The sequence below is a fragment of the Bombus impatiens genome, unplaced genomic scaffold (assembly GCF_000188095.3).
Source record: "Bombus impatiens unplaced genomic scaffold, BIMP_2.2 scf_0142, whole genome shotgun sequence".
NCBI lineage: Eukaryota > Metazoa > Arthropoda > Insecta > Hymenoptera > Apidae > Bombus > Bombus impatiens.
Genome location: NT_176561.1, coordinates 2,217,900 through 2,243,714, shown reverse-complemented (window position 1 = coordinate 2,243,714; position 25,815 = coordinate 2,217,900). Strand labels below are relative to the sequence as shown.

General features: G+C 38.7%; 4 protein-coding genes across 7 annotated transcripts in view; 3 read left to right on the top strand and 1 right to left on the bottom strand.

Moving 5' to 3' along the window:
* The window catches only part of LOC100741061 (junctophilin-1), a 44,960-nt gene extending 40,215 nt beyond the window's left edge, over window positions 1-4,745 (top strand). The window contains 2 exon segments of the mRNA XM_033319257.1: window positions 1-64; window positions 1,781-4,745. Coding sequence (XP_033175148.1) covers window positions 1-64; window positions 1,781-1,840 — 124 coding nt within the window. The 3' untranslated portion in view covers window positions 1,841-4,745.
* Window positions 1-24,055, bottom strand: part of LOC100741182 (cytochrome b5) — a 70,544-nt gene extending 46,489 nt beyond the window's left edge. The window contains exons 1-2 of one of the 3 annotated variants that reach the window (XM_024365581.2): window positions 5,489-5,965; window positions 1,705-1,834 (exon numbers count right to left, since the gene is read on the bottom strand). In XM_024365581.2, coding sequence (XP_024221349.1) covers window positions 1,705-1,775 — 71 coding nt within the window. In that variant the 5' untranslated portion in view covers window positions 1,776-1,834; window positions 5,489-5,965. Of the gene's footprint in view, window positions 1-1,704; window positions 1,835-5,488; window positions 5,966-23,803 lie in introns of those variants that run through there. The other 2 variants (XM_024365582.2, XM_012382046.3) reach the window with 2 other exon arrangements.
* LOC105680363 lies at window positions 8,995-17,109 on the top strand. Its single transcript, XM_012382048.3, has 3 exons — window positions 8,995-9,930; window positions 11,948-12,163; window positions 13,689-17,109. Exons 1-3 carry the CDS (start codon window positions 9,826-9,828, stop codon window positions 13,773-13,775), a joined length of 408 nt encoding a protein of 135 aa, XP_012237471.1. The 5' UTR covers window positions 8,995-9,825; the 3' UTR covers window positions 13,776-17,109.
* Window positions 24,056-24,254: 199 nt separating the features above from the next.
* LOC100740942 (RB1-inducible coiled-coil protein 1) overlaps window positions 24,255-25,815 on the top strand; it is a 56,676-nt gene continuing 55,115 nt past the window's right edge. The window contains exon 1 of one of the 2 annotated variants that reach the window (XM_003487196.4): window positions 24,255-25,813. The gene's annotated coding sequence lies outside the window, so the exon portion shown is untranslated. The remainder of the gene's footprint in view (window positions 25,814-25,815) is intronic. The other variant, XM_012382043.3, reaches the window with a different exon arrangement.

Here is a 25,815-nt window from a genome sequence, read left to right as displayed (position 1 = left end):
CGCTCCCGGACGCGGTTCGACCGCATCCGGTGGCGGAGGCGGTGGCGGAGGCGGCATGTCGAAGGTGAGTCTTCTTTCTTTCGTACTTACCATCCACCACATAGATATTACATTCGCATATTCTTATGTCTCTTTACTTGTCACGCGACATCGATGTCCTTGCACTTGCGTCACGAGACCTCGAAAAGGAGCTGCGAGCTTTTTGGATCTGAACTTCACACGCTAATTTATAGCTTTGTTTCTTTATTTCTGTGTAACATATCCTGTTTAATCCGTTATTCGAATTGAAGTTTGGAATACGTGATAAACAAAAAATTTTGTATTTCTTCGAAGTAAATTTACATTAAATTCTAACGTTTTATTGTATAATTTTTAATCTAAATATATGAATTACCTTATCTTCTTCGTTTGTGGTTGTTCAAATTAAGATATATGAAGTATTCCTTTTACATATCTTCTCGGATGTAGTATCTCGTTATATATAATTCAATGATCCGGAATACGTTTCACGTGTTGTCCGCATCCTTCCGAGTATCATGAATGTTAAATCAAGGAAGATCCATATAGATTCGCTACTCCTTTTTTCATAGGCTTTCCCTTTAGTGCATTATTTAGGCCTTTGTCACGAGTCTATCCACCGAGATTCTCCGGGGATTATATTTCTTCGACAAACGTTCGAGGAAGTTCCTTTCGGGAAAGCCGCGACGCGGAAAAAAAGGAAAATTTGTAAAAAGTTCGGGAAATAGTTTCAACGTATTAAAATCGGTTTCGTTTTAAAAGTACGCTCGATCGCAACGATTTTTCGACGAAATGCAACGAGACGCTTTTCCAAGAGTGTCGTTCAAAAATACCACCGGATGTTAAACAAGATAACAATCGTTCGCTGTTACTCGTTCATTCACGCTTCCCGCGAGAACATTAAGAATTTATAGCTAACTATCTCGCAACGAGAGAGAAAGAGAGAGAGAGTTTTCTCATGAAAGGAAATACCTTCGGGACGACGTAATCGTTTAGATGAGCCTCTAGAACGAGAACAAGTAAAAGGAACCAGAGTAGAATTTCGCTAGCCTCGTAGCACGATTTCATATCGAGTTCTCCGATTTATTAAAGTTTATTACTTCTCTTCTATAACGCCATTGCACTTTCGATTCTTACTTTTCAATTTTATATATACCATTATAATATATTCACTCTGCCTGCTCATTAGACGCATCATACGATCTTTCTCTGCTCAATCTCTAGCGACCGTAATGATCGCATCCTTCTTTCTTTTCTCGCATCTTAATTCCCGCTCTATAGTTTACATATAGCCATTAGTTAGCGAACGTAATTGAAGTAAGCACTCCGAATATTTTTACTTCTCTCCACGATCAAACTACTCGTTCGTCTCGTTAATCAACTTTCTCTACCACGAACCGAACAACGATTTCTATACATATAGTTGGAGAAAATGGTTCGAAGCAACGGTCACCATTTTTATACGAACGTCAAGCATTAACGTTCATCGATAGCTTTTACTCTTCGACCTTAACGCTTTTTAATTCGCCTTTGTATAATTCACCTTTGTATAATTCACCCAAAGATTATCTCCTCCCTCGAGTCAGAGTACATTAATTCACGATTATTAATCACGACCTTAACCCCGAATAACACACCCATGGATTTGTCCATCCTCGCCCAGGTGACGGGTCTCTTTATCTGTACCTTTTCTTCTCTGTCGATTTGTTTGTCTGTGTAACTGTGTGGCATTTTGTGCTGTGTTCTGTGCATGCCATCCCAGGACGCAGGCCGGACGGTCCCCGCCTTCGCCGCAACGTCGAAGGGCCGCGCAACCCTATGAGTATAAGTATTATAAATAAAATATGTACACACACACACACTGCGATAGAACCAAACGCGAGTCGCGTCGCGTTTTATAACGAATGAGTCGAGACCAGTTTAAAGAGGGGCGGTGTTCGTGACTAGATCCTGGATTCCTGACGAGAACAAGCGAGAAGGGGCTGCTCGAGGGCAGGAAAGGGGGGTGGGTCTGCCTCCTCCGATTCTATCGGAGAGAAAGTGTTGCCTGCGACAAATGATTATGTAACGAAGAATTAATTTAAGGGTTAAGATCAAGATATACCGATGGATCGTTTTTACGATTACCCTTACACGGTCCACGAATTAATTCGTAGCCTGTATGTTGTTCAGTGTGATACTGTGTTTAGTGTTCGTTATAGAATGTAATGTTACCCGTAGGGCGTATAACACGTTGTGTTCTAACTTATGGCCACATAACAACAGCTAGTGTGACTAAAATACATGCTTCTTCGCGGAAAAACGAAGCTAATATCAAGGGCAAAGAACTTTGCAGAATCTTTGCTTAAGAATCTAGGGTCTATTCACGACAAGAACCGCGCGCAACCAACAATTTCTCGAGCTTCAACAGTGCAACAACGTTTAAATACATTCCAACCTCCATCGACCAATAATTATTAATACCCAAGTACATTCCAAAGTATCATACGTTCCAAAATGCGTGTTTCACGCGATTGCTCGTTGTTGGACGAATAATCGTTGAATTTTGTTAACGTGGTCTAGAGGAGAATGGCCTAGCCGCTTCTCTAAACTCTAAGGCTTTCGCTCAGTCGTATCGTCAACGTTTTGATCGATCAAACACATTCGTTGGATGTTTGAACGGACTCGACTCGTTTGGTGCACGTGGTATTGTACATGGTTTAGCGAACGGGTATCTTACAGTTTACACGGGCATCCTGAGCGACGTGTTAACGGGAACAGAGACCGGAACCGTTGTTTGGTATGCGTCGAAAAAGAAAATATTTTCAGACCGACCATTTAGTCTCAACGATCGCGTGTGTGCCAGACAGGGGCATTAGGGTAAGGTTATAGCAAGAACGATTCTGGATGTTCTCCTTTGAACGATAAAATACTGTTAGGGGATAACATATAATCGGGAAGTATCCTTATGCAACGAGGATCGTTATGAAACATAAAAAAGGTCGGCACAGAAAAACGTTGATGTAAGAAATTACAAAACATAAAAATAACCCACCGTCGGTTTGTTCTACCGAATAACTCGAAGTAAACAATCTATCATGAAAACAAAGTTGTCGTGAGTCACTGATGACTACGCCATGGGTTGAACGTATTTCTTTGTCATAAAAGACCTTGGTGCAAATTGAAAGGTGTTTGCTGTACAAAAATTCTATTTGTATGACTTCTTTCGCGCATAAGTCATCACCGTGTTATATGGTCGCTCTTCATAGCCTTACCCTAACACTGGCAAATCTTGAAATTCTCAAGGTGTGAATTAGCAAAGAACTCGTACCTGGTCGTAGATTGTTACTAGCTATTATGTAGGTAATTCGCATTCGTGATTGACAGCCACTTAACCCTTTCAACCTCTGGTACATAACAATTTCTTTTCTTTCGTTTTTTTATCGTTTCGGTTAAAGGATGTAAGATTTCTGAGAGGTGGAAAGAAGCTCAAAAGCTGAACGCACAGATAAAAAGGTTTCTTCATGGATTCGGTGTAAAATAGTATTATCGAGGCTGAAAGGGTTAAATCGAATTTGGGCATTGAACGAAGCGGACAACGTTCTTTCCGCCTTCTTGTCAGAGACAGAAGTTATTTTTCTATGAGAAGCACAATAGATGTAGTAGAATGGATGAACGAATATTTGCGAGAGTTCTGTCAGGCGATGCAGACGACCTGTGCTCGATTTGTCGATATTGCGATTCGTTCGACTACATAGCTTGTAGGGGAGAGCAACAAGATGATGAAAATTTGTCGAAAATCGAGGTGCTTAGTAGACTGTTCGTTCCGACGTGAAAATTCTAGCGGAAAAAAAAGAGAAAAGAAAAACGCAATATCGAACAATGGTACAGAAGTACAGACCCGGATGCAAAGATATTTACGTCGTTAACGTTTCCAAAAAGGAAAACAGAAAAAAGACTCGTTTTAATTCCACACACTTTCGTTCGAGTGATCGAACGAAAGCCAAACTACTCGACCGATAATTCAAAACACAACCGTTTAATTAATTCTCTTCCTTTTTTTTTCTTTCAATCTATTTCAATCGTCTTTCCTTTTTTTTCTCATTAAATCCAAACATCGAATACTTTTCCACTGAATGATCGATTGATCGCGATTGAATGTCGAACGATCGAAAACCGAGCATGCACTTACACACGCACGCAAATGATTTCAACTCATTCAACATGGTGTTACGTCCATTAAATAAGCAAAGTAACGTGTATGATGTTACGTCCATTAATTAAGCAATTCAAGGAATTCGAAAGGTAAGGTTCGCGCGGTGTGGAGGCGGGGACCGGTTTTTTTACAATTCTTTCATTCTACTTGACCGTGCGTTTCTTTTCCTTTTAACAAGCTTCGTACCTCTTTCTCGATTCCTCTCTGTCTCAACAAGACCCTATGTACTTTCTACCTCGAATTCTACGATCTGTCTCTCATCCGTCATTGTCGGATGTTAATTGTACTGTCTCGAATGCATTCCCCGACCCTTACCGACGGAAGTTACAGTCCCCCTTGTTCCACGTTTCACGTTTACTTGGCGACGATTACCAGAAAAAAATCTTTTTTTACCCTCCACCTCCACGCCGCTTGTTTTCTCCTATTTTTTGATCAGAAACATTATTTTTCTAACGCATGCTTCTATGACGTAGCGTCACTCTGTAAAGTTTATGATATATTGTACTAGTTCTACAAGATGGGATATATATACACACATATATATATATATACATACACATATACACACATGTTATATATACATATATATTTCGTAGATATAAGTAAGAGAAAATATGTAGTGTGAGATAATTATTTAGGTAATAAATACTGTACGAATGGAAGACGATGATAACCCTTTCGAGATCGTAGGATTACCGACGGACGAAAGGAGAGATATTTTAGTGGAAATTGTGTAATAACTGTTCTTAAATTTCCTCTTTAAGATGTAAAATGGAACTTGTGTCTAAAAAGAATCAAGTTTGGTGATATAATGGGAGATTCTGGGAAAGATAGATATTTTGAAGATTTAACTCTTTGACAGTATAATATTATAAAATAACAAAGAATTCAGAATGAACGGTTTAAAAAAGAATTATTTCTTTATCGTGAAGATTTCTTGCATTTTTGGTATTAAATACAAACAAAAACGTAACTTCAACTTCTCCTGGGAAATAAATATTGATAATTAACTAAATATAAACAACTATTAACCAATATCGATAATTACTTAATGAATGAAATTTATATTACTTACTATAATTGATACCAAAGTCTTTCTCCTGTTAAATTTTAAAAGAATTAATATTTACATTGACCATGTATTCGTTCCTTTTAAGTTACTTTTTAAGTTACTATTCTAAAATATCTCGAACGGGTTGATCTTTGTTATTCAACAGGCACAAATGTCGGTACCAAATGTGCATTATGAATACGTAAATTTAATTCTCGACGTACCTCTGAATACACATACTATTCCTCTCGTCGAATTAGAACGACGCAAGGAAGTATAATTTTGTGCATTAGGTACGACCCTAAAAACATTAACGCGTATATGTATACACGCACACGAACACAAACACACGCGTAATAAATATATCAGGATTCTCTATTTTATTCACGGTTTTTCACAGTACAATTACGAAACGCTTTTTGTGCGCCACGTTGAATTCCTTAAAAGTACGACGCTAGCCTACGACGAACGAAAGAGTAAAACAATACTTTTTGATGACGTTTAAAGCTTACTTATTTCGATAAAATATAACCACCGATAACAAACATTGAATTTTAAATGCGTCACATTGCTCAAGGTTGTACACACTCGAAGTAATTAAGAATTTCTACGAAAATTTCTAACCCTTTCTATACGCGAACGAGATCAATGGCAAGTTTTTTACATGGAAAAAGATGGAAACTCGTTAAAGGCTTATTTCGAACGAAACTTTTTTACGAGAATTTCTCCATTCAACGTGGTTGCAATTGTACCTCAACAATGGTCGTGCCTAAAGAAACGAAAACTAAATAAACCAACGTAAAAGAGAAAAGGGGGAAGGAGGAAAAGATTATGACCTGAGATACAATCGAATGAAACCTGGAACCTTAGCGCAAAACGAGAATAATCTAGACGACGAAGCTCGGTTGGAATTGAACCTCCCCAAGTTCCTTGACCTTTCAAACACTATTTTTTATGCGAAATATCGAGCACCATCGTGGGTGTATCGTGAAGCTAACGTCGGGGTTGTTCAAGTGCCAAGTTATTCGAAAGTGTCTTTTCACGAGAATCTGAGATGCAACATAATCCTATTGGGTACAGCACAAACGTTGAAATTTGATCATTATCTCGTACATAGTAAGCTCTCGTACGCGTAACAAGGTGTTATGACGTGTTACACGTCGAACTATTTAAGAGTTATCTATTTCTTTAATAAATAATAATATTCTTCTTTAAAAAATAATTGATTTGTGTAAATATTTCTTAACAAAAAGAAACAATATGAAGTATTTAAAAAATATTTTTTGATATATTTGCACGAAGAATTCTAAGATGTTCAAATTGCGTTTGTGATTTACTCTGTAAAACGGTAGATACGATTTCTAAAGACACTGACCGTGGCATATAACCGGGATTTCACGTATTTTAATATAAAGACAATTCATAGTGTTGTATTAGAGGAGAACAACGTAGTAGGAGAGTCCTTAGAGGAAAGCAGATCGATAAGCGAGAATAGCCAATGCACACACGCAACGATGTACTTCCAGGTTACATTTCGAGGAACGAGTTTACCGATATAGAGATATATTGGGATGAAACCTTGCTAATTACACAACGATATTACAAATGTTGGTTCGATGTATTGAATGTATTTATGTATATGATGTAAAAGCTGTTATTGGCCGACAGATTAAAACATGTCGATTAGGAGGATATCTAGTATTTAAAATTTTGAAAAACCTCGAACGTTCCTTGACCTCTTGCTTGCGTGAATTACAGATATCCCGATGAACTCGGATGCACATCGTCGTTTCTTATTATTTTGCAGAAAACACTGATTTCTTTATACCAATTTCGTTATATTTACGAGTAGAATGAGCGGAAAAATTCGATATCGTTTCGTCATCGTGGTAAACAGTAACCTTGAAATTAAATCGAAATGACAAAGCCTTGAAATATCTTGCTTCACGATGCCGCTAATACAAATTGTTCAAGAATTCGGCAAAAGAAAAATCTCGTGTACTTTGTATAACGAAATATGCTGGTTTAATTGGACTTTAGAGTCGTGCCAAGAAACGCGTACATCGAATACATGCAACAAGATGTCCGCACTCGTCGAGACAATATATATTGGCGTGAAAACAACAGATGATATTTTCGTAACTATGTTCGGAGGAGCAGTAGGCACTTTTGAAAGTTATCTTCAGAGCCTCGTTATATCTGCCGTGTAGGCTGTATTCTGTTCTATATGAGTCACCATTCTATAAGACGAAACTGGTTTGCAAAACTGGAAATAAAGATTTTCTTAATTAACTCGAAAGATCGATTAAATTTGCCATCGAACGCGATTAAATCGTAAACTGTATAACTGTAAAACGAGCTTCCTGAAATATTTATAAGGTCAACATGTGTTTCGACCTGAATTACACGACGCGAACGAGAAATTTGCAATGCAGAAACTCGTGGCCGCAAAGCCTCTAGAAAACTAGGTGTTTGCACTTTTACGATCAGTTTCCTCTCAATTGAATTGCGTCTATGTTATCGAATCGTTGAGTCAATGATCCCGATAGATTAATTGTTTGTTAATTACATAGAGTATCTACGTACTGTTTATCAGAACATGAATACGAGCCACCGGATATTCATTGCTCGAAAAACGTTGTATTTTCGCACGCTAGAAAAAAGCGGAGAAGAAAAAAATTCTGCATACTATGCTTGTCATAAGAAGAAACTATTTTAAAATAAGAAAAATATAGAATTGCTACAATGATTACCTTGTACGCTGATACGTCATTGGTCAGGAGACCACGGCAATGAAATGCATTTGCAATGCGCGTTATCGCCTCAATTAACAAAGCTAATTATTGTTGCACCATGGCCACCAGGATTAAAATTCCATAATGAATTGACTGAAAAACAAGTGGTCTAACGCGATAACTTGGTCAATATGAATGTGTAATGATGTTATTGAATTCAGAAAATATCATATATTTTTCTGAACGAAATAAAAAAATAACATCCTGTTTGGAAGGAAAAACATGATGACTATTCCAAGAAAAAAAGAGTAATATATTAATTTATGTAAACTGTTGTTGACAAATAATGTGTACTAAACAGCATTGCTGTTATTCTGTTTGCTTGACAAATAGACAATATAGATCTTTGGATGTTTCATAAAATGATATAAACGACTACAACGAGACGCAATAAGGAAACAAGAAAGCAAATAAAGTGGGCCGAGCCCCATCTTGGCGTGAGAAGACGGGGCGTAGAATTCTCGAAAATTTCGCCTTCGACGAATTTATTCGCATGCCAGCTACATGAATCAGACAGCGAATTGCGAGTTCGACTTTATTTGCGTAACAATATTTCCGGTCGTGTTTCGCCCGTGAACAACCCTACGCAATTTTCTTCGTCCCTGCGTTATACCTCTTCTTTTTTCTCATTTTTCCTGTTTCATGATAAGCGTTTATTCCTGACCTGACCAATGATATATTTTTTACTCGTATTTTTGCCGAATTTATTGCTCAAAGCTACATTTCCTCTAAAATTTCAAAAAATTTAGTGGTTAGTTGACTTGCGAAAGCGCCACAAATGACGTCTTCCAAATTAATATCAGTTTCTCTCTATTTAAAATCTAAATTGAAAAACTTTCCTATTACCGTTTCCTCGTTTTCTAAAAAAATGAATACGCAATCGTTCAGGGTCTGAAAAGAACGAAATTAAACGTGGATGTACTATCAGAAATAACGAAACGAAACTACGATTATTTTTCTGCGAGAGTAATCAGTATATCTAGGTGAACATAACCTCCGCAATTCCACCCACAAGTTTTTTCAGAGCAAATAAAAATCGATTCGACGAAAATAAATGATAGATTCCGTAAATTGTAAGAATCCAAGTTCAATGTTGAAACAAAAGCAAACAGTTCCTTGCGTGGTCAGGAGCGAAGAAGCGGCCCTCTGGCTTCATCGTTGGATAGATCAACATCCGGCCCAGAACGGAGCTCGACTAAAAATACCGATCAATAACTATCGCCCGATACGATGCACGATGCGAAAAAGCGACAATTCCGAGTGTGACTCCAAAATAAAGTTAACGGGGAGGACTGTTCGACGACAGGGTGTCATAAATCAACGAGCAGCGGATCGACAAGGCTCTGGCATCCGTTGTCGATTCACAGCCGTGAGCGTCGCGACGTGCTGTTCGTCGATGCTATTTCGACGTGAAAATAGTGGGGCGTCTCTCTATTTCGGTCGAACAAGCCAGGGCCGTTCAGTCTGCGGCCTGGCTTCCTCACCAGGAGGCTGCAGGTCCGAATTTTCCATTTTCATCGTTGTGAACTAAAAGAAGCGCTTATCAAGAACATCTGGAAAGAGAAAAGCGCCACGGGGTCCGGACAGATCGCTGTAAAAGAAGCTTGTTCGAGATCCCTTGTTGTGAGAAACTGAATAGAAATGTTCAGATCGAGCCGGTAGAAGGTAGAACAACGGTATTGACCGGTGCTTCGGACGAGTTCGAGCTGTCGGCTCTCGACCGTGAACTTTAGACACTTTGGAAAGAAAGGAAGTTCGAGGCAAAGATGTTGTGGTCGGAACCCGACGAGGAGGAAGAGGCGCTATTATGCAGCCCCGCTCTGATGGCCAGGAGGGCCTCCGAGTCATGGATCGTCGCGCCTCCAGTGGAGGTATGAACAGAGGCAAAAAAAAACGTCCCAAATTCTGTCAAACTGTCTTCAGTGACGATGAACCCCTCTCATAAGCTAGTGTTATCTTAGGAGAACGAAATCGAAGTTGAACTTGACCTCTTTCAATTGAATTCATCGACGGCCAGCTTCAATTCAAATCGTTGTAATTACGATTGAAAACCAAAGGCGGAAAACCTAATAAACGATTTAAAAACTAATTCTATAGATCGTCATAACATTACGTATATTTTTGGTTATTTACAAAATTTCGCTCAATTATCTATTCTTAGAAAGCTTACATCCTTGGTTCTTCAGATATTTACTAATTGCAGCTAAGTGACATTAAAATTAAAACATTAACAAAAATCATCATAACAACGATCAAAAAATGTCATCTTTTTCAATGAAAATGTGTGCTGTTCAATCGTTAATACGTAAAACTATCGATATATAAAAAGGAATAATACTCTTTCAAGGTAGTACGATATTAGAAAAAATACTTATGAATAAATAGCTTTACACATTGATAATCTTAATTACAATGATTTGCATTTAAATTTGAATTCGATGCAGAATTTACGATTAATACGGTTTTTCATGTTTGAAAGATATCAAACATTTTAAATTCAGCAAGAATTATGTTAATAGATAAGAAATGATTGTCCACAGAGATTGTTACGGTGCAAATCGTTCGATAAGCCGAGCTTGATATCGCGAATAGTGAGACCGGGGGATGAAAGATAGCAAAGACGAGTCGCGACCGAGAGTGCATCGAGAATGAAAGCCGGGCTTTTCTTCTCAGATATCACGCGACACTATCGTTGCAATTTATAGTACACTCGAGAGACAGTTTTAAACCCTCGGAACAGGATCTCGATGAACCGTAGCGACAGATACGACAACGAAATAAGACGAATTATTCTGATTGAGGCTAATTAATGATATCGAAGAAAATTATCGCCGAAGGAAGTAGGGGCGCCGGTCTAATTTTACGCTTGCTAAAACGCGGAAAACTTGGACTCACGTAACATTATGACCGTTATAAAACAACGTTTGGATATTAATTTAAATTCCAAATTCAACTTGAGAAAAAAATAGATTTGAATTTTTAATTTAGATAGTAACTGAGTTTTTTCACTTCTTTATGGTGGGTTGCGTTAAATTGATATGAATATCAAAGCAGTAATTACTTGAAGGCAAATGTTTATGTAACATATTGATAAAAAAATTAGGCTATGAAGCATAGTTAAATAGATAATTTTCATTAAATAGACTATTTTGTTATCAGCCTTCCTTTTCTTTTTCTTTTTCTTTTTCTTATGTAAATGAGATAAAATTCGGTGCCGAAGGTCAACGCATCACGTTCACTGGGATTAGAATTCCTGGCCTTTACACCGTTATTACGTACGATTACGAGCGACATTGCACGTTTTGGAACTGGTCCAAGAATTCTTTGTCTTTCTCCCTTTGCCGTCCTGTATCCTCTGCTTCTTCAAAATGTGTAACTAATGAACACGTAAACGTCCCCGATGCTCGACGACGCGCCAAACAAATTGAAGCCATTCCTGAAACGGGTCGCTACGACCTTACAACCGTTATAACCAACGAACCTTAACCTTAACCATTATTATCAGTTCAGACGCGAGAATAAATTATTCCGTCGTCATTTTTCAACATTAGATAAGAACTTCGAGTATCATTAATTGCGATTATTTGCGATTGTCGATCACAGATTTATGATATCTCTAACAACAAAAATATAATTTCCCATGTAATTCTCGCGAAGTATCGATAAACCTGATCGTGAACACTAGTTGAATTTTCACAGAGATTTTAATTGCCGAATTCCTGATCAGACAAATCTTTAAGGCAGTTTATTTAAAAGCCCTTTTATCAGTATGATGCGCGTTTACGCTATACGTACATCCATAGAAATGAAAGTTTACATCTTTACATGATCGATCGTGTTCAAGAGCCACCTCTCTCTCTTTGTTTCTCGTTTCCTTTTTTCGTGCAGGCGATGCCCGCGGCGGCGGCGGCAGTATCCCTTCAACGAAAGAAATCACTGCCGGATGTGGCTCAACCTATTCAGTTGACAGCAACGGCACCGCTATCCAGGGAGGAAGTCAGTGTCCTGAGCAGCATGAGGAGAGAGGAGATCCGCAGGCAGATCGACGAGAGTGAAAGACTCAGGGCCAATCCCTTGCTATACTTGGTCAGTCCTCAGGTTAAAGTGAGTATCCCTATTGTTCTTTCCGACAATTCAATTGTTACCAAATTCAAATGCAAATTTGAATTTTTAATTCTTATTTGTAATTTTCAATTTTGTTATTTCTAAAATTTAATTTTAATTTTTAATTTTTAATTTTTAATTTTCAATTTTAAATTCAAATCAAGGCTATAAATTTTAAATTAAAAATTCAAGTTTCTAGTAAACATATAAAACGCCAACACTTTTTTCTCCATGCGAGGCATAAAAATACAATTCAATACTAATCTCACGCGTAGTTTGCATTGTAATATATAATTACATGGGAAACCAATTACATATGTAAACGCATTACGTCGGAGCATCGTTTGATAATATCGTCTTAAGTGGTTAGCATTATAATAAGTTTAATATGAACGTCAAAGCTTTAATTAAACCATTGTCGTGCTGCCTTCTCCATGTGCGCCAAATTTATCTACACCTTCGCGGCTTTTTAAAATTTCATGAATGAATCGATCGGATCAGCTACCAAACTTTTGTTATAGATAAAAATGAAGATCGTAGGTGGGGAACGTGATAAGTAACATTTCTCGTCTTCTTCAACGAAAGCGAACTTATTAAAATATTTAAATGCGACGAAATAAATGACACTCTCGATAACTCGCGATTACAAGATTGCGTAGACGATGCATAGAACCGCGTAGAATGTAGAATTATGTACTCATAATACAATCGGGTGACACGACCTTGGAAAAAATTAAAGAGGGGAGACAACCTCACGCTCGAATTGACGACGCAAAAACGTTAGCTTCTTATCGGGTATTTCCAAGAGTAGGTCGCACGAGTATTGATGCGCAAATATGAATGTTTAATCAAATCATTTTGAATATCCGCTCTCTCTAGAACATCCTTTGAATTGTAATTGTCTCATGAAGTTTTATACGTGCGACGAACGATCAATCAATCACCTTTTAATCTTATATATTAATCTTTTTATAATAAATTCATTTCTCGACAAGATCTATTTTATACCAAATAAATTGAAATGAATATACTTTGATCGGTTATAATGAAAGCAATCTGCTTTGATAAATTAGTCTCTTTTCGCTCATAAAATGTTTATTTGTATCTGTTAATCACGAGCGTCACGCAACTTATAATATATTCTAACAGCATACGAAACGAAACTACTCTTCCTTACATACATTTGCATGTTTCAGTCGTAAATTTCGGATTCACTTTTTGCATCATTTACATTCGAACACAACGTTACCGAGTATTACGAATTTTCTGTCAGTTCTTTTCTGAAGGTTTTCTTGCGAAAGACTAGAATTGTGCTACATGTCCTGTAACTTATTTGACATCAATTTTTACTTACTAGTGGTTCCTATTATCTCTGTCGAATGAACATATAAAGCTTCATTAATTCTGTTCCCTAATTTATATTAGGAATCCTATTAGCGATAGTTCCGTAAAAGGACAAATCACTAATAAATAATTCAGAGATCCGTGAACGAAACTGGTTTTTTATTCGAACGAAAATTTGCAGGACTGGTTCTCCCGGCAACAGCTGGTGATGCTGGTGCTGTTCATCAACATATCCTTAGCCCTGATGTTCTTCAAGCTGCTGACGTAGCAGCCAGCCGATGATTGGGTTCACGGGCTCGTGGTGGACGTGACCTGAGACCCGGGCGTGTCACGACGCCCCGAGTCGTCACCGATTACCAGGATTAAAACGATAAAGAAGAGGGCGCGACCCAGTGCTCTCGAGACAAAATCACGAAAAAAACCGCTGAAAACGGCTTTCGAGCGATCCAACTCGGTCCCACGGTGGTAAGGTCGGACAAAGGGAACGTTGGACCTCGAGGATTCGCGTGGAACAGTAACAAGAAGAAGGAACTTGCAAGATGAGAATTTTTTCAAGTATCTCAACGCGTTCTTGCGAGGAGACTGAAGAGAGAAATTGACGAATCGCTGTCGAAACTATAGCATTTGGGGTAGTGTCAGAATCACTCTCGACTCGATTCAATTTTGCGGAAGGATTTCCGGCGAGGATTCATGGGAAACTAGGATTATCGACGGATGATGAAAGAGAGAAGAGCCGCTCGTTGTTTCTTAGACAGGGTACCAAAGTCGCCGAGGTACCCTGGCGCCTGTATCATACATATTTTTACACCGAATATTTTAATAATAATGATATTAATATTTGTACGAGCTGGTCGTGTCTCGATGGTGCGAGCGACCACGCTCTAAACACGATGCGCACACACGAATCTCTCTACACTTTTCCTGTTCTTTCTCGACGATCGACTCGAGCGCGGACACCGGAACGACTTTTATACAAAGAAGCTATAGAGCAGCTAGAGTAGCGTGAAACAATTTTGTCCTGTAGAGATTCTCGAAAAAGAGAAACCCGCAGACGATCGAACATATTTTTCCAAACGTTATGCCAATCGATCGTAGGGACACTTTGGAAGTTTCACAATGTAGATTTGCGGTGGTAGGAAAAAGAGCGCAAGAAGACTAAAAAGCAATGAAGGAGTTAGAATTTCTATACAATTGTTACAATTTCTACGAATTTGATAGACGAACGGAGTTGTACGTTGTTGTACGGTTAACGTTACGATGTATTCATGTGTTATCGATGTGTCCATGTAATTATATGGGTGTTATGTGGATATCGATATAATTGTAATCGTGCAAAATCCTACGGGAGATCACTTCGTTTGCGGAGTCTTTACGTGTAGTCTTGCCTTTCACGTGGAAATTGTATATAAAACACTTTTGTCCGATTTTTATATACGCGTTAGAATCGAGTCACGTGTCGTCTATACATGATCGTTGATATGCGGTCGAAATCTCTTGTCTCGATCGAAAATTGTACAAGGAAAGGAATAAAAATATGAACTTCGAATCATGGCAATAGAAGTCACGATGATATCCTTGGTTGGTTATCCTTGGATGCGGTATAACTGTATTTACATGACAAAAAAAAAAAAAAAAGGAAAAAGAAGTAATTCGGTAATGTGATGTGTTAGATGGATAAAAAGATCTATTTAGAAAAATAAATAAACGTTACTCTTGTTATCACCAGTCGGTTGAGAATCAGATAGAAGTTATTTATGATCGAGAAACGTTTCGATAATCAATTTTTTTCTAGGTGCGTACGGTTCAAAAGTTAACCCGGGCATCATTTGTATTTCTCCGATGAATATTTAAGAGCGTGCACAACTTTGCAATGAATATAATGCAATTGATATATGCATAAATTCATCGATAAAACGAATGTGACGTCGTTTTGGTGATTCGCAACGTTCGATAGATTAACGGAGTTTTTACAAGGAAAATTACTTGTATACATTTTTGAGCCGTTTCCCTCTGGAATCCTCTTTAATAGAACAAAATAAATGAATAAATGATACGACGAAAAAAATTGTCTTTGTGCGATGTAAACGTACGTCGACTTTTTTCACGCGGTGGCACGGAGATCGAGTTAAAAATCTCGAGTTCATGTCGCGATCGAGAATCAATCTCCCTGCGCTCGAGTGATCGCATTTTTTCTAGCCTCAGGCATAGCTTGTATATCTAGATGAATTTGTAAATAAAAGAGAAGAGCATTATAGATTGCGATCGTCACAGTTAATCGTCTAAAATCCTCTTGGCTCGCGCCCCTTCGACGCGTTGTACGTTCGAAGCTAGACGGGCGACTAACAAACCGTTTCGAAGCTATTTTTCCAAAAAAGAAAAGACTCGCTATTTTCATCCTACGCTAATTAATATACATATATATTTTCCTCTTTGTACCTACACGCTAGCACTTTTACGTACCATCTCGAATACTTAAATCGACGGCAAATGTTAGGATGAAAATAGAAAAAACGCTCATGCGCGTGATGAATTTTGTGCGAATCGAAAGGTACACGATGCCCGTGCCATCTTGTTTCTCCTCTCGACCAAATCGATGGAGAAAATCTTTTTGAAAATTATGTTAGTTTAAAGAATGAATCATGGGTCAAAAATCTGAGACATCGATTCGAAATGAGGTGATAAGTCGAAACGATGAAAGGAAACTAGATCGACGGGCATCTTAGAAACGAAATAATACAATTTTTATGAATTATGAACAGATCGAAGATGTTTTTTGTTACGAAGATCGTTCGTATAAGTAATTTAAACTATTGTGCTGCGACGGCCTGTTCGCTGTCACGAAACATGTATTGTATATATATATATATATTGCGACTATATACATATATATGACTCGATTAATTAGTACCGCAGAGAGCAGCTCTAAAATTTGATAAACGAATCTGAGAGTGAGAGAGTGAGAGAGTGAGAGAGAAAGAGAGAGTGTATGTACGAGTATGAAAGAGAATATGTAAAAGAAAAAGAGAGCGCAAGCGGAAAATGATCGAGAAAATTTGTCAGAGAAAGAGATGGATATTTGTAGGAGCCGAACCTAACCTATGCGCGTTAATCATTAATCATTTGCATCACAGCAACCATATCGCAAATCAAAGGCAAAATTTCGTAAGAATTAGATGTATATCGTTCGAGACGAAACGCGGGAAAATATGAAAATTGTTTTCGTCATTTGATTGCTATATCGAGAAGAAATCTACGAAGAAACGACCATATGTATATTTTACTTGTTATCTCTTGATATATCGACAGTTAGCATATCTCGTTATTATTGTATATTATTATTATTACTATCATTATTATTATTGTCGCTATTATTAATTATTGTCATGAATTATTATTACTATTATTGTCATCATGATTACCATTCTGTCAATGGCTACATTGAAAATGTGAAAACGAGCCACGGGCGTGAAAGGAATTTTGGTACCTTACCACATACGCGATTCAAAAGGAGAAAAAAAAAAATGAAAAAAGCAACTCAAGGGCCCACTGTCATTGTCCATTTGCGAGAAAGCAGTGATTCAATAAACTTGTATCATAACGTACCAACAGACTAATATTTTCGTATACTATACGTTCAATGACAAAACTCGATAGAGCATTAATTACAACGCGGCATCGAAACCGCGAATAAGAAACATGTTTCACGGTTCCCTGCCTCGCTTGTAATCACATAACCCCCCTCTTCCTAGCTTTGCATTTGTGGTCGCTTTCCGGCTACAAAGTAACGCGAGACTCGTGAATAATTAAGTCGCAATTAAAACGCGGCACACATTGAAAAAACCTTTGAATACTTCGAACACGTCGCACGTTAGATGGGTACTCGAATGTGTGTCGGGACTACAGAAACACGTTTCGGTAAAGTTCAAACAGCCTAACGTTCCCCGAGTCGATTTATGGTTCTCTCGAGATATACGTGGTTATTGTTCTTTTTCTTTTCTCCATACTCTGTCAGAATGCATTCTCTGCTCGATTTACTTCAAAAACTCAAAGATTACGATCGCGAGATACTGAGAGAACGCAAACGAGCCGCTTCCGTATGAAGTTTTTGCCTCGTTTATCGTATCTAGCATCTCGCCGAGATAAAAAGATAACAGTAATGAGCGATCTCTCGTGCAACCTTTTGCGTGCATCACGTCAGTCTAGTCACGTGTTTCGCTTGACCTCACACCATGATGTATCGTCCGCTATCGATGTCATTCTAGCTTACGGGCATGCAAGTGTTAGGATAAAACGTGACCGAATATGATACTGACGGAACCTCATTGTTTCATAGCGACGATCACACAGGTTTCGGCAGTTCAGACGCTATCTAGATAATGGACAAATGATTAACCTTCGAAAATGCATTCGAAATATTTTTGTGTTTCGTCTCGAAGGTCTCTCGGTCTCGTACACAGAAATAACAAATATTACTCCGCTTGAAAACGTGACAGATCAGCGATGTATGGATTGCATCGATTTGTCTGTGCACTCACATAGGAGCACGTGTGTAATGAGGCTGATCATCCTTACCTTATCTCGATGACCGATTCACGTTGAATTACACGCTCGATAAGACAATCACGGCCGATCGAGGAAAAAAGTACTAATTTTAAACGATGAATAATCCCGCGTTCAACGGACAAGTGATTAATTCGTCATTGACGTGCTGTGACGTATCGACCGATTGTCCACCATCGATAAGCTTTCCTTCGTAATGTTCTTTCTTGTTACGAAGGTTCCTCGGTTCCGTGTTCCTCGAAGTATCAAGCACACGGTGTCGCATGCACATGCGCGCGAGTTGCCTAAAATATTTTGAATGCCCAAATATAGAATGCTATATGTATATCGTTGTTCTCTGTAGCTCATGACGGGGTTAGATAAAGTCTATTGCGCATTATTATACGAGAGTACGAATGCGGCACGTTCGTTATCAGCGTCTTAATCGTCGCTTTATTTTATCGGTTACAGTGGCGGGATATTCGAGAAAGTAAATATTTTCATTCTTATCAGAATCACGATCTACCTTATGCTTCGTTTTCTTAACGAATATATCTTTTTTACCTTCTTGTACTGGTATAAGTATACCTTTCTTTTTATTATATATATATTTAATTTTATTTATATATATATTTAATTTTATATATGTATTTAATTTTTTTCGTTTATTATTGGATCCTTTTCTGCTGTTCGCTACATCGATCGATAGGAAAGAAGTTACTCGTTGCAAATGCACAAGCATACGTATAACAAGTTACCAGCTGGTTTCTTCTTTTTTCGTGACAGTATCGGTTTTGACACGCTTCTTATCTCTTATCTTCGCTTTCCTCGTTATGTTTGCTACCGTGGAAATGTCCGCGTGTCGTCGACACTGAAGCGAAAAACGATAAAAGAAACGGCCGATAACCCAGAGCAGAGGAATAGAACGTCGATTCTTACCGTCACTCAGCGGCGTAGAAATCAGCATGAATATCCGGGAAACGTTCCTCAGATCCTTGAAACGCTAATTCGTATCATTTACTTTAAAAAATTCTACTTTCTCGAGAATATCAACGAAGTTGGTAAAAATTTATATTTAAGTTTCGAAATGATACATTCGTCACATTGCATCAGGGATCTAAAGACAAACGTTGAATTAAATATTTTTGTTTCGTCTACCGTATCCTTCGATCGTAGCTCCTCTTTAGCAAAGTATACGTCTCATAACTGCGAATATTAATTTCTTGTTCGCGTAATCTGAACTTATATAATCATCTACGAGCGATAACATGAACCTACCGCATGCTGGTCTTTGATTACAGACATTTGTCAAACCTGACGAACTAACATATTCACACAATTCTTCCCTATTGACAATGTGCAAATTAATTGGTCTAACCAGAGCAAAAATTCGCGTACGATTCTATTCAATTTGTTATAACTATCAGAAATATTGGGTAACTTTAATAACATTCACGTGATCTCAACTTTTCCATGATTCTAGGTTACGAATGCTAATGAACGTAATAAAAAACAACGCGTAGAACGTAAAGATCGTAAAAACAGAAATCATATTCGAATTTTAGGTCAAGAGAGAAAATTTCGATTAGGGCGACTCGATTGACGAGACCAATCTCGTAACGAACTAATGATTCGAACGAGGATCCTGATTCAGCAATTCAATTGATTCGCTGACTTCATTTTATGTCGTTCTATAGACTTCCTGGTCGTATCTTTTCTACAATGTTTTCGTCCTCGACACGTTGCCTCGAACATCATACATATAAAATATTACACCTACGAATCTCTCGAAAGACGAATTGATCAACTTTCTATTTTCTCAACTCTATTACTCAAGTGGTTGTATATTGAACTTTTGAAGAAAACAAATATTACTTTCATACGTTCATCTATCGCATAATGTGAACAATCATAAATACCATGGTAAATTAAAAAAAAAAAAACATAATTTAAAACCGATATTTTTAAAAACCGTACCGCTTGTACTACATCTTATCATTTCCATTGATTAGTATGGCTTTTGTTTAAAAAATACTCTGAGATAATCTAGAAAGTGCAACGTTTCCTAGTCCGTTGACTGCTGCCAAGGGTTGAACAAAGATGTGAACGATAAAAAATATTCGATATTCATTATGCAACAGCCTAATAACGAGGTTGGGGCTGCGCCCTCTTCGCCGGTTACGCCTTTGCTAGTGGAACGGGACGTCCGTAGCATGTAACATATAATACGAAGTACGCACGACGTGCACGTGCGTGAGCTGACCTCGCTCTGGCCACGCACCTCCCGCATGGCTCTCCAGCGATTCGCGTGCTACGGAGTCTAACAAGAGACCTTCGTACGAGAGAGACGTGAAAACCGCGCGTGTGTCGCGCACACGTATAAAGATCTGCGAGTTCGTCGCGCGCCTCGTTCCTCTTCTCTTTAGCTGATGTAGAAAATCATCTTTCCCCTTCTACTTCTACTTCTACTTCTACTTCTCCATCGTTCCATCGGTCATCGCAAGTAATACTCTCGATCCTTTCTCCCGTCGATCCGCTCGTCCGTTCGACGCCTTCGAGTGATTCACGTGTTACGGCTTCTTTTTCGTGTTTATAAAATAGTTTCTTTCCCACTTTTCATCCCCTCTCCCCGGCCCACCCTCCCTCGTCTTTCAGTAATTGCATTATTATTCGTTATGACGGGAAACTGTTGCACGATCATGCACATGAAATACTACATCTCTCTTCTAGGTTTCTAGGGAATGGAATATAGGTTGATCAGATTACTGGACCGGATGTTTATTCGTCCATGCGAGGTTCCGTTCGTTTGTTTACTTTTTGCGATGGAATAGAGATTTTTTGAATGTTATTTGATATTTTTAGAAGCGAGGAGAAAAATATTATGGGATTTTTATTAAATTTAAAAAATGCTGCACGAGTCATAATTAAAATTATAAACATCAACTTTTACATTTTTAACTTTTAAAACTTTAAATATTTAGAGAGGAACTTTAGCATAGGATTGAAGCGAGGAATCTTGTATATCAACAACGATTCTTTCGTATTTACCTTAAATTTGAGAAACTTTTAAGAAATAGTAAAACATAATTGTGTAGAAAATAGCCCAAAAAACGTAGCAAGATCGAACTACAAAAGTGTTGAGTAGGTAGCCAAAGCTCCCATAATTTTTTAAAAACTGAGATTACATGCCTAACTTTGCTTCCTCGTATCATATATAATTTGAAGCATGGTAGAACCTTGCATTTGCAATGCCAGTAATTGATAACTAAGAACGTAATCACTGAAAAGCCGGAGCGTGTATTGGGGAAAGTAGATCTGTAAACCTGTACAATTGAGAAATTTATTCTTGCCGGTGTTCTTTTTCCGTTTTTGAACGGAAGAAATTATAGCTTGTTATCATTGAAGTAACGTTTACGTTTTACCTTCTCTCTAACGTGTTATCAACGCACCTACCAAATTACAACCATTGCTATGAAGCATTTGTATGATTATTGACGGTTTGTTACATTTCAGCTGATATACATATGGAAACGAGTGGAACAAAAACTTGATTTACGCAAGTAGCTGTATATTAATGCGACGTTGGAAAGATAATTGATCGACGCCGTCCAAGTTAAGCGAAATGTGACAAAAAAAGGAAAGAAAAGAAAAGGAGTTGGAGAAGGGAGTCGTGCGCGTTCTATTGCGTTTCGCCTTCGACTTTCCAACGAACAGCGATTACATTATACTCGCGCAACATTTCGCAATGGCAAAATCGAGAAATCAGGCATCGACTGGCAACTTACCACGAGACAACGTCAAGGTTCGCGTTTTCACGAGGGGAAAATGATCGTTAATGATCCCTAACCGTGTAGAACTACCGGTTATGAATTGGTTAAAACGGTACGTCCCTGGGGAGTAGCAATTTCTTCATCTAATCTCTCTAGATGTCGATAGTTCCTTTATCAATATTTAGACAAGTGAAAGTACTTATCATATTTCTGTTGCTTTCAAGTAAACTTCGATCTACGTAAAGCAATTGGTTTCTTTCAAAAGGGAAGATGATATCATCCCGCATGTACACATGAAAGGGCATTAATTATGTGTATATTAATCATTTTCACATATCTCCTAATCTACGAGTTTGTTTATCAATGTATCTTTCGTAAATATGATGACATTTATTGAAATAACAACATACGTAGATTAGCCGAATAAATAAAAGAGACCGACGTATTTCTAGTAAATGCAATAGATTTTTTATTGCATCAGGGCATGCGTTGCGCGAAATGCGCGGCATATGACTAATCGAGGAAATCATTATCACCGGTTGCCATAGAATAGCGATTGTATTCAATAATAATACACGCGCGTGAAAATGAAATTTCCTCCCTTGAACAAAACACATAGAAAACGCGTAAGACAATACTACGGCACGTGTTCATGAGCGATAGTAGTGTGAAAATGCTAAGCTAAAACTCATTTATCACAACGATACAACGACATCGTGTGCACAACGATATTTCGTCCCCCTCGAAGCTACATTTTTGTCATCGTATCTGTTTCCTTCTCTCCTTCATAAGTCCTTTAATTCGCGATACTGAACGCACAGCGTGTGTCTATGACTTTATCGTATGCCACGTGTCGACGCACCTATATAGCCGCATACATACCAAGATTCTTTCTACTACATCGGTCTCGAGTGAGGTAATGCAGAAGTCACGACGTAGTTAAGTTCCTGGCCATTCGTTGACACCGTGCCGTTGTCGGATGAACCGCGACTGAATTAAAATTCACCGAGAAGCCGCGTAGCATGTTGCTATCCTAACTGTGTTGCGATTTCGTCGTGTATCGATTTGGAATTACGCGTGAGACAATGCTTACAATATAGGCGGGAACGATTCGCATTTATGGCTCTCATGGCCTCGAGCGAAAGGTGAACGATTCTCCGTCGATGTAAATATTATTACTTTTTCGCGGAGAATCGACCCGAGTTTGAGTTTCCACTCGGTGATGCAATTACGTGATTATTTATTATATTATTCTGTGACATTGTAAATCATGCATATATAATAACACTAATGCCTAGAGCATATTTAATATTCATTTCATAAACTAACAACGCATTAAGCGGAAATGCGCAGCTATCTGTAAACTGCGCAATAATTTTTATAGCTTTACAAATGGCAATAGTTATATTTGGTCAACTACATTATTTCTGTGAGAGTTCATTACTTTTTTCGAAAATTAAGGCACATATTCATGAAGCGTTTACAAAGCAATGAAACTTTAGCCTGAATTTCTAACAGTTCCCTGGCTGCGATAATGTTATGGCATATAAACAAATACGGCACGTGCAGTTGCAACCCCACGCTCAGTCAGTACGAAATTTGCATCGTTTTCCCCTTTCACAGTCGATTTAGCATAAAGAGTCTCCACACGGAAGCGATAATGGCGGTGGGCCATTTATAGCTCTGCGCATGCGCGTTCATGCTCTCGGTCGATGACAGCGCTATTACTTTTGCAACTTCTTTTAAAACCACTATATACACAAATATACTTTTATGACTTACGTTTCCACGGAATTAATACCATACAAGTATATTCGGTCATTTAAAAAATTGTTGATGTTCAGAGAAACAAATTTCTATCACTTTAATATCTATATTAGCTGATGTTTATGATACATATGTCTGTAGCTTTTTGTGGTATAAAGTCCAAGTTTGTTTTCTCATTTTCTAAATTATATTGAAAGAAAGTTGTTCGTCACTCACGTGCCTGCCTCCTGAAAAACTAGCTTGCTTCAAGTGCTGTATACATCAACCAAGAAAGAATAACAGCGGTTTTCATCTCGTCGATGATGAATCGCTGCGCATGACGCGATTCAAACGATATGGTCACTCAAGAACAAGGTATCAACATTCACACAAACACACACAGAGTACTTTATTGAATTTATCAGGAAGTACTCGCACGCGCCTCAATAATATTATTGAAGATACAGAACGATTAGAAGGAAACGTTCAATTTGTAATTTTTAAAGTTTCAATATCAGATCGTTCAAACTACCGCACGCGTCAATCACGCCATCTTGGCAAAGCGAAGATGGCGCGTTGATCGCGGACAAACAGCTGAGTGGCGAGTGGAATATCTGCGTAAGCTGAGCACACAGCAATCAGACGTTCTGTCCTCCGTGCTCGACCAGACCTGGACTCGGCAGTAAACAGCTGGCGACGCGATGCGTCAGAGCAAAATGTCGAACGGGACTGCGCCAAGCTAGTTGCCCCCCTACCATCTCTCTCTCTGGCACGGTGCAAGAGCTTCATAAAACTGGTCGTTCTCGGGCAAGCGTTCGGCGCATTCGCGGTGAAAATTCGACAGCGACGTGAAGTACACAAGTGTCAGTAATCAGTACCTGAACAGAGAATACGGGGAATAAAAGCATAAACGAGAAAATCCGTGGCGAAAGTGGAGTTTCTTTGTTTCGTGCTCCGATCTCTGCGCATACGTTCCCGTGCGAGTGGCGCAGCATTGTTTGTGTGGTCGGTACGTCACTCTCGGCGTGTACACGGGCCTATCACGATATAAGACGAGGTCCTAGCGTCCTGCTTGATCTCGCTTCGAGTCTTTTCATCCACGTACAACCATAGAATACGCGTTTGCTCGTATTGTGCCGAGTCTTGAGCTTGGACAGCATTACAGCAAATCAAAGTAAGAATCGCTGGCCCTTCGTGTACGCGCGAGTGCTTTGTTTTGACGAGCAGCTGATCCGGGGCTACTCGTTAATCGCGTCGATTAGTCCTCCATCGCTGCAACGGTGATTCTTTTTCACCGATTTTTAACTTGTTTTTCGTCTACGTACACGAAATTATCGTACGGGTCGTGAACTTGTGTTTAAAGGGATCGTCGGCTCGTACTAACAGTGCTCCGTTACATCACAAAAACCGGAGGACGCGATCGACCGATACTTCGAGGAGCAACAGTACCTACACAACCTATACGAGACATAGTTTTCATCGATGACAGGCGGACGAACGATAAGATCAAGAATTGTTATTATGTGATTATCCTACGGTTGAAAAGTGGTCAAATATTTAAGACTTTTTTACGTGTGTTGGTTAAGCTCCCGGTTTCCAAGGAACTCTACGTTTTCGTTTGTTCTCGTCACCGAACCCCGGTCGGAACGAAATTCATTCAGAACCGTTCTGTAAATAACGATCGTGGGTTGCAAACTGAATAGTACCTAATTCGATCCGCCTGTCGTTTACTTGCTGCAGCCGGACCATTTTACAGACTGTAACAATAGCTTCCCTTCTGAAGGCTGTGCGGGACTTTTTTCTTAGTTACCGATGATCTCGTAATATATTTCTTTTTACTCTTGCTTTTGTTATATTCCAAGTATTTCAACGAATCTCGCGAAGGAGTGTACTCGAAAGCAGTCGGACCTAGGTATACAGCATCGCTGCTTTCCTTCGAACCAATCTACGTATATACACACACGTTATATTTATACATACATACGCGTCATACACCTATAGCAAGGTATATATCGTCGAGTTTCTCGAGCTTTTTCGGTGTTGCTCGTATTTTCGTCGGTTTGCGCGCCATTCAACGCAACTTAACTTCGATACCGATACCTACCGATCACGACGGAGAATAATAACAAAGAAACAATATACGCGCGAAATAATCGAGAAGGAAATACGGTGAGCTGGTCGAACCCTACTCCGAGTTTGCGTGAATCGACGATGACGAACGGATTGGTGATCGATGCGGCATAAACCCGAGGG